The sequence below is a fragment of the Meleagris gallopavo genome, chromosome 3, assembly GCF_905368555.1.
Source record: "Meleagris gallopavo chromosome 3, MGAL_WU_HG_1.1, whole genome shotgun sequence".
Lineage (NCBI taxonomy): Eukaryota > Metazoa > Chordata > Aves > Galliformes > Phasianidae > Meleagris > Meleagris gallopavo.
The window spans coordinates 26,995,584-27,004,609 of NC_139406.1; the positions used below are offsets into that span (position 1 = coordinate 26,995,584).

The 9,026-nt window shown below is 54.0% G+C and overlaps 1 protein-coding gene across 1 annotated transcript; it reads right to left on the bottom strand.

The window, feature by feature from the left end:
- Nucleotides 1-5,087: 5,087 nt before the first annotated feature.
- Nucleotides 5,088-8,714, bottom strand: LOC146544643 (SUN domain-containing protein 3-like). Its single transcript, XM_085219925.1, has 6 exons — nucleotides 8,572-8,714; nucleotides 7,451-7,535; nucleotides 6,861-6,973; nucleotides 5,984-6,154; nucleotides 5,538-5,630; nucleotides 5,088-5,448 (listed from the first exon to the last, which is right to left on the bottom strand). Exons 1-6 carry the CDS (start codon nucleotides 8,704-8,706, stop codon nucleotides 5,290-5,292), a joined length of 756 nt encoding a protein of 251 aa, XP_085076051.1. The 5' UTR covers nucleotides 8,707-8,714; the 3' UTR covers nucleotides 5,088-5,289.
- Between the last annotated feature and the right edge of the window lie 312 nt (nucleotides 8,715-9,026).

Genomic DNA, 9,026 nt, shown 5'->3' on the forward strand with positions numbered 1-9,026 from the left:
CATCACCCGCCAGCCTAGAGACAGCAGCAGGTAATGGAGAGAGTCTACACAGCTGTCTTCTCACAAGCCGTGGGACTGCGAGGCAGAGAACGAGCCTCACTCCACGTGACGACAGGGTAACCAAGGCTTAATAGAGAGTTGACAATACTGGTTGGCAAGCTCCAAGAGCTCCCGACCGAGAAGGTGCTTCCTGGCTTCCTGGGTAACTTTGGGGGAACCAATGGACATGGAGCTATAGCAGTGTGAATGGGAAATGGGAGAAGCTCGGGGCACTGGTCATAGAAGTTGGACTCGGGTAACAAGTGGTCATGGACAAGGGGCAGAGCTCCTCTAAAGAAGAGCCTAGTCAAAGGGAGATTCTTTTCTCACCTTGAAGTCGTTTCTGCCGCTGCCCTTGAGCCTTCAACAGGACTTCTAGCGCAGTAAGCACCTGCCAGGAATTCCACAAAGCTCTCAATAAATCATCTCTATAAACACTGGGGGTTCTGCCGTGGGCTGCCCACTCTCCTATCCCTGGGCAGAACAAATCTTTGGAGGCTTCCGAAAGAAGCGTCCTCAAATCAGAGCTCTACAGAGACTCACCCAAGGACACCACGGCCACGATGAACAGCACCAGGGAAACTGGCTTCCAAACCTTAGATTGCCTAGAAAAAAGGAGAAGCGTGGTGAAGCGTGGTGAAGCAGGCCGTATCTGTACAGTTCAGAAGACGACTACGGAGCAACAGATGTTTAAAACTTGTGAAGGAGCCATAACCTTACCGGTTTCCACGCCTGCCTTCCATTTCTGTGAAGCTGGCAAGGAGTGAGCCAAGCCCTCTCCAACAGCTATGCTGTCAGGACCAAGAGTGGCTAAGGTGCGGGGACAAGCTGCCTCAGTGCTGAGGGCCCTTTGTGACTTCACAATGGTCAGTGATGTCACCGCAGAGTAGGCAGCGCCATGTTTTGAGGGACAGCCCAGCCTGACAGGGAACAGGTTTTGCACCTCCCACCTGCAGGGGGAAGGATCCTACAAGGTCAGAAAAAACACCTCCTGCCATGCAGCCTGCTTGGTAGGATCCTGCTGAAGGGGGACGGGCTGGGAACTACAAGCCGCCTTTTTCAGTCCCTGCTTGTGACGCTCTGTACGTCAGATGTCTCCCTCTGGGTACCCAGACTTTTCCAACGCTTTCCTGTATCTGTCTTCCCGCTGTCAGCCAGCGTTTCATTACAGCCATGGCACAAGCAGACGTGAAGGACCACAGATGTTGGTAGAAAACACCAACAGGAAAAAACTGCGCATAGTTCTTCCTGCTCCTGTGAGAATTTCCGTGCACATACATGCATATAAGTTGTTGCCTTTTATAAGATGTCAAGTAAATTACCCCATGGTCAAAAAAAAAAAACCAAAAAACCCAAATTCTTGTGTTTGCACCGACCTCTAAGCCATTTATTTATGCGGTGGGTTTTCCTGATCCTCTTTCCATCCTTCCTCGCCACTGAAGGGACAGAAGAAAAAACCACTTGCACACCCGCTCCATCAACTACTCGCGCAAGTCCCCTGAAGTCTTTTTTCATAGTCCTCATGCTTTTCTCAGTGACTTCATCCCTGCCGGCCTGAACTAGCAATAAGGGGTAATAATCAGAAGGGCGAATCAGATCAGGAAGTTTCCCAGAAATGTCCCTGACCCGCGCCCCAAGGAGGCAGCAGTCCTCCCTACTGGTAGGGTCAAGCTGATGTGCACGGCCCTCCGTTCCTCTCAGCAGGGAGCTGCCAATGACAGCCACCCTTCTTTCCTTCCGGGTGGAGGCAGTCTTGAGGCGCGAGGTCGACTGCTTCGCCTGGGACAGCCTCGCAAGTGGACCTTCCACCGCACCCTGATCCGCCTCTCCCTCGAGTTCCAGGGCCTCACACCTATTTGGCAGAGGCACCTGGGGAACCGGGGTTGGTCGGGACGGCGGTTGCCCACATCGCCTAGCCGGGACCCGTTTGCACTCCTCCTCCCGTCTCCGAGGGCACCAACAGACTCAGGCACTTGCCACAGCCGCAGACTTGAACTGCCACTTCTTCAGGCAGGGGCTCTGAGTCACCACTGTATTTCTCACCAGGCCTTTTTGCCTGATAAACACCATGGTGAGATACGTTGTCCGGGAGGCAGGTGACGGGTCTACTAGTGGGCAGAGATTCCAGGCACCACGCACGCTGCCGTGCCTTCCCGCTCCCCTACCCAGCCTACTGCCGCCCCGTGCCCTGTACGCTCGCCCTGCTCGCTGCGCTCCGTAGCGGCAGGTTTATACATGCAGGGGGTGGTCCGCCGCTGCTCCTGGCTCCGCCGCCTCGGCGTCAGATCGCCGCTGCCACGCGGAGGGCAATGGCGGCCGGCAGTGCTCTCTACTGGTGCTACCCCTCAAGCCGACCGATTCCCTGCTGCAGTGCGGAACGCGTCCGCTCCGTGCCGAGTACGTCGGCAAAACGAATGGCAGAATGATATGGCTTGGAAGTTCTCTCTGAAGACCATCTAGCCCACACCCCTGCTAAAGCAGGTTCCCAGGTGGTGGGCTACCCAGGAAAGCGTCCAGCCTGGTCCCCTCCTCTGATACCCTCAAGAAAGATTTCCTGATGTTCGCATGGCATTTCCTGTGTTCCCGTGTGTACCCGATGCCCCTTAATTCTGTCACTGGGCACCAGCAAAAAGAGCCTGGCCCCACCCACTCGACTACTGCCCATTAGATATTTATAAGCATTGATAAGATCCCCTCTCAGCCTTCTCTTCTCCAGGCTGAACAGTCCCAGCTCTCTCAGCCTTTCCCCATACGGAAGATGCTCCACAGGACACAGTACTCCAGATGTGGCCTCATTAGGGCAGCGGAGAGGGGGAGGATCACCTCCCTTGACCTGCTGGCCACGCTCTTTGGAAGGCAACCCAGGATCCCACTGGCCTTCTTGGCCACCTGAGCACACTGCTGGCTCATATTCAGCCGACTGTCCATCAGTACACCAAGACCTTTTCCGTCAGGCAGCTTTCCAGCCACCCCTCCCCAAGCCTGTAGGGTTGCCTGGGGCTGTTGTGACCAAAATGCAGGACCTGACACGTGGCCCTATGGAAACTCATACAGTTTACCGCGGCCCAGCAACCCAGGTCCCTCTGTAGTGCCTTTTCCCCCCTCTGGCAGATCAACATTCCCTCCCAACTTGGAGTCATCTGCAAACCTACTGAGGGTGTACTCAATTCCCTCATCAAGATCGTTAATAAAGATGTTAAACAGAAGCGGCCCCAGTACCGAGCCCTGGAGGACACCGCTCTGGACTGGCCGCCAACTGGATTTAACTCCACTGACCACAGCTCTTTGGGCCCGGCATCCAGCCAGCGTTTCACACAGCGGAGCATACGCCCATCCAAACCGTTGGCAGCCAGCTTCTCCACAAGAGTGTTGCGGGGGAGAGTGCCAAAGGCTTTACTGAAGTCCAGGCAGACAACATCGACAGCCATACCTTCATCCACTAAGCGCGTTACCTTATCTTGTCACAGAATGAAATCAGGGTTGTCAGACAGGATCTACCACTCATAAACCCACGCTGATTGGGCCTCATCCCCCAGTTTACCATTAGCTGGTCCGTGAGGCCTCCCGAGATGATCCGTTCCATGACCTTCCCTGGCACCGAGGTGAGACTACAGGTCTGTAGCTACCAGGATCATCTTTCCAGCCCTTTTTGAAGATGGGTGTCACGTTGGGTGTCACGTTTGCCAGTCCAACGGGCCATTTCCGGTTAGCCAAGACTGCCGAAAGATGATGGAGAGTGGCTTGGCAACCACGTCCGCCAACTCCCTCTGCACTCTAGGGTGCAGTCCATCTGGCCCCATGGACTTGTGAGCGTCCAGCTTTCAGAGCAGGTCCAAAACCATCTCACCGTGGATTGTGCAGGGCCTATTCTGTTCCCCATCCCTTCCTACCGGCACAAGGGAGTAACGAGTGTGCCCAGGGAGTAACTAGTCTTACTATGAAGGACTGAGGCAAAGAAGGTGTATGGGAGCTGCTGAGTCACGGCCTGAAGCACTGATTGATTGCCTGAGGCAAAGACCATGGGAGCCATGGGAGCACAGGTGGAGGCGTGAGGTGAGAAGGGTGCAGCCTGGCTCCACCTCTCCCAGACCTCATTTAAGGGCTGACTGCTGCTGGGGAAGGATCTCCCTCTGGAGATCCCTCCCTTTGGAGTCTTCTACTGCGAGCCTAGGCCACGGCCGAGCATCTAATTTTTGATGATCTCTTTCGACCATGATAATCTTTCTAATTATGAAACGTGTGTAATACCATCCGAACCACGCCACTCTGCTATCTGTACATTTGTAATCATACAGAAGGCATTAAGTACTTCAGCCTTATCCTGATCCTTGGTCACCATGTTGCCCTCAGCATCATCCAACAGGGGATGGAGATTCTGCCTAGGCTTCCTCTTGCTGTTGATGTATTTATAGAAATATTTACTGATGTTCTTCACCTTAGCGGCCAAGCTCCGTTCTAGCTGGGCCTTGGCTTTTCTAATTTTCTCCCTGAATGGCTGCACTACGTACTCGTAATGGTCATAAGTTGCTTGCCCATTCTTCCAAATACCATAAACTTTACTTTTGTTCCCGCGTTCCAGCCAAAGGCCTCTGTTCAGCCTGACCGGCCTCCTTGCCCGTCAACTTGTCTTGCGTGACTTAGTGATGGTCAGCTCCTGCACTTTTAAAATAACTCCCTTAAAAGCATTCCCCGCCTTCCTGGGCTCCTGTGCGCTCCAGAACTGCCTCCTAAGGGACCCTCTCAACCACGGTCCGAAAGAGGCCAAGGTCTGCCCTCTGGAAGTCCAAGGGGGCAGCAGTTCTGCTGACTCTCGCCCGTGGTTCAACAAGGATCGGAAAATACAGTATCTTGTGATCACTTTGCCAACTCCCACCCAGCCGCTCCCTCCCTCCTCCTCCTCCTCCCCAGCAGGAGAGCAGGAGATAAGGGAATGAAAAAGCTCACGGGGCGAGACAGACAGGGAGATCTCTTAACAGTTACTCTGATGGACAAAAGAGACTCAAGATGGGAAAAGTTGAATTAATTTATTCTGAGTTTGTTGTTGGTTGTTGTTTTTTTTTTGTTAGACGCATGTGTTATCTCCCTCCCCCCTCTCCTGGAGCGCATGGCCCACATCATGCCTTGCCTTGTTAGTCACAGAGCCGGGGCCGGATGTGCCGCGCTGTTAGTAGGTAGGTAGGGTAATTTCTTTTGCCACTCGCTTTTTTGCCGCTCGTCCCCTGGGTTTGCACCCCTGTCACGGGCTCAGACCTAGACATTCCTCCGTGACAGGTAAAGCTTTCCCTTATCTTCATCATCATGAGCTGGATTGCCGTGGAGCCTGAATTGATACACACAGGTGTAGTCCAGGTGGCCCCAGTTGCTCAGCACTTGCAGCTTTACGTAATTGATGAGCCCAGAGTGCTCATTCTGCAATGAGAAAAAGAAATGAATTGTGTTTTCCCCAGCCAACCGCGGTTCTCCTCTCCCACGCTTCACGTCCCTCTTTGTAACCTTACCTTCAGCTGGAAGGTCTGACTGGGAGTCTGGCCTGGCGTGAAGGTGAACTCTCCTAGCAAAGTTCCTCCCTCGTCATCTTTTTCCTGCAGGCCCTACAGGAAGACAGGGGTGGAGAAAACAGAACAGTGGGATGCGCTGCTGGAAGAGGATCGCAAAGCCCCACAGGGCTTTGTGAAGCAAAGGTGGTCTAGGACCATCCACTGTGCCACTTCCCTTTCCCTCTGCCTCTCAAACTACCACCTCGCCCCAAGAGCGGGAAACCTTCTTTGCTGTGCTACCTTGGACAAAAAAGGAATGCTGTGGAAATGGAGCAACTCTGAGGAGCTTGTTTCTCCCCCCAGGCAGGGAAGAACTGCACGCAGCAGCCCTCTTAGAATCTGCAACCACCCTCCTCGTCAAACGCTGCGCAAAACTACCACCACCACAACCCAGAGGAATCACTTACGTAGACAGCAAAGTCCTTAGGAGCACTGGAGATGCTGTCTGCATGGTACGCATTTGCCGGAATTCCGTGGGTTAGTGTGACTGCCGTGGGAAAGATGGCCCTGGGCAACATGATGAAGACGTGCCCTTGACTTCCTGGGAAGGGCCAGCAGTTTCCAGGATGATTGTCAGGCTGAAAAGAGAAGAAGAAACAGTGTTCATGTGCAAAAGAGCCTCCTGCTGAAATTCCTGCCCCAGCATCAGGGGCTCTAGAGGTGTATTGGCCCATCGGCTCTGCTCCACAGCACAGGCATACGCGCATGGCTCTCGGGCTCCTTCTTTTGTGGGGCAACTTGCAAAAAATAAAGAAGAGGGGCTGCTGTGGCTGAAAGGCACCTGCCCAGGGCAAAGAAGGGCTCACCTGCACGAGCCTTTCCTGCAAGGGGAAGCAATCGCTCCCTCTCATCCAGTCCCACCCCCTTCCCCCGGCACCAGCCAGGGCTCCGACTTGTGCAAGTAGCTTAGGAGCAGTGCCAGGATGGGCTGGCAAACACAACATGGGGCCCTCCTGCAGTGCACGCCCTCCGTGCCCTCTTGGGTTCATTAAGAGCCCCAGCTCTTAATTCTCGCAGCCCAGATCTCTCGTGGCACCTTACGGGTTTCCCTTCAATACCAGCCAGCCAGTTCCACAATGGGCGGCAAGACAAGCAAGCTAGCCCGGCAGAAGCTTCCACAGAGGACTTGGGGCAGTCTGGCAGAAGAAATTCTCTGCCGGGATACACAAGAGGGGAGTAGGTCCTCGCAAGAAGGGGTGAAGACAAGGGTAAAGGACACCCTCAGCAGGGCATTTGGCCCCCTCTGCCCCGCGCCATTCTTCCTCTGTTTCACAGCGTTCTTACCTCAAGAATAATCTCAGGAGGCCTCATATAAGGTGTCACCAGCAACGACCCCCAGAAGACCTTCCCACTTCCAATCCAGGAGGGAGAAGTCTTGGAACGAACAATAGTGGCGCCTGCAAATTAAAACACGGGCACAATGGTCAAGCAAGGCCAGGAGGAATCAAGGGCTGCTGACTCTGTTTTCCACATGAACAGCTGCACAGAAATGCCGGCTGCCTTGGCACGGTCCTCTTCAAAAGAGTTTCTAAGCAGCCATACATCCCCAACAGTGACATTCCCCTCGTTCTTACTTGCCATATCCCTCTGCAACACAATGCAGGGACTCGCTCCACTACCCTAAGGGGCCACATAAACTGACAGCCAGCTGAGCAATCACGTGAGAAACAACACCAAGTAGGAGTAGTGCTTTTCGGATGTGCTCCAGCCCACTGAAGGCTCTCTCAGCAAGCACATTCTCAGGGCACAAAGTGGCCATTCACTTCTCACCCCTTCTCCCCTACCCTGCCCAAATGCCCATCCTGTCAAACTGGACAAGACGCCCTTTGGAACCACCATCTGGTGGTCTGTTTGTTTCTACAGCTTAACGGCACCTGAAGTTTTGGTGGCGTAATTAGGCGTCTCAAATGGGCTTTCTTCCAGCTTCTCCAGTACTTGATTGATCATCGCCTGAACAGCCTGGGAAGGAAGACAAAGGAGAGCGCCCGTCAGAAGGAAAAGAAAAGGGAAAAGAGTTGCCTCCCAGCTCCCCTACAAAGCCTGCCAAAGCAAACTCGGCTGCTCCACTTGGATGTAATTAACACTGGAGTTGCCTGGGAACCTCCAGAGTTCTGCTATGACCATCCGGCACGGGAATGGAGAGGCTGCTCACTCCAGCGCACTGGATGCGCATGTGGCAGGAACGGGCTTTTCCTGTCGAGATGCCCCATGACAGGCAGGCTGCACTGACAGACAGTCCTGCTGGCCAGGAGATGGGGCTCGAGTCAGGCACAAGGCAGGGATTGCCCAGAGATCACCACGACTACTGCAGTCCAGCCATACACAGAGAGTTGAGTTAAAGCAGAAGACAGAGCTTGCCTACTGCAATGGGGAAGAAAGGCAAAATGCAGAAGGAACTAATGCCAGGCCTTGGGCTAACACGGCCTTTGGGATTCCCATCACGGGAATCACCATCAGCTCAGGCTTTGGGCAGACTTGGGACCGTGTGAGTTCAAGCCACCAAAAGAGACGGTATCCACGGAGCAAGGCCTCTGAAACCAGAACAGCTTTCAGTCTGGATGCCCCGCGGGGAGGCTGAAACACAACTGTGTTTCCTGTGGATCTGCACAGGCCCCAGGCACCCAGGGCTCCCAGGCTCAACTCAGGGTGCTGGCTTACAGGTCTTCCAGGGGAAGACCTGCCACCTCATGCACAGCAGCAGGTGCAGGTATGGACTGCTGAGACCGCTCTTTCTTTCCAGCCCTCCCCTCAGGATCACCTGAGATCCTGACAGAGAGCAAGAAAGGACTAGAGCATCTGAAATTCCCATCAGAGCTCATTCCTTTCCCCTACAAGTACTCCGGAGCAACAGAAAAAAGGACCGATGGTGATGCATGAGCATTTCTTCCTGCTGGACAAGCCTTTTAGCTGTCTGTGACAGGGAACGGGAGCGAGATATAATGGCACAGTGGAGAAAGAACTGTCTTAGCAGAGCTTTTTTGCAATGTCCTCTTACCTCGCCATTGAAGCCTGGGAGCTCAGTTCTCTTCAGGGCCTCGTGGAGAGCACGCTGGGTGATGTCCCTTGCTCCCCATTGCAGGAAATGAAGCTGCTGCTGGACCTTCTTGAGCTCTTGTTCCACGCTCGGCATTTCCACATCATCACCCGCCAGCCTAGAGACAGCAGCAGGTAATGGAGAGAGTCTACACAGCTGTCTTCTCACAAGCCGTGGGACTGCGAGGCAGAGAACGAGCCTCACTCCACGTGACGACAGGGTAACCAAGGCTTAATAGAGAGTTGACAATACTGGTTGGCAAGCTCCAAGAGCTCCCGACCGAGAAGGTGCTTCCTGGCTTCCTGGGTAACTTTGGGGGAACCAATGGACATGGAGCTATAGCAGTGTGAATGGGAAACGGGAGAAGCTCGGGGCACTGGTCATAGAAGTTGGACTCGGGTAACAAGTGGTCATGG

Excerpts from the sequence above, each read along its gene's own strand:
- LOC146544643 (XM_085219925.1), bottom strand. The coding sequence starts at position 8,706 with ATGCCGAGCGTGGAACAAGAGCTCAAGAAGGTCCAGCAGCAGCTTCAT. Across the intron at positions 7,536-8,571 it reads TCCCAGGCTTCAATGGCGAG|GCTGTTCAGGCGATGATCAA; the intron begins GTAAGAGGACAT and ends CTTCCTTCCCAG. Across the intron at positions 5,631-5,983 it reads CTAAGGACTTTGCTGTCTAC|GGCCTGCAGGAAAAAGATGA; the intron begins GTAAGTGATTCC and ends GTCTTCCTGTAG.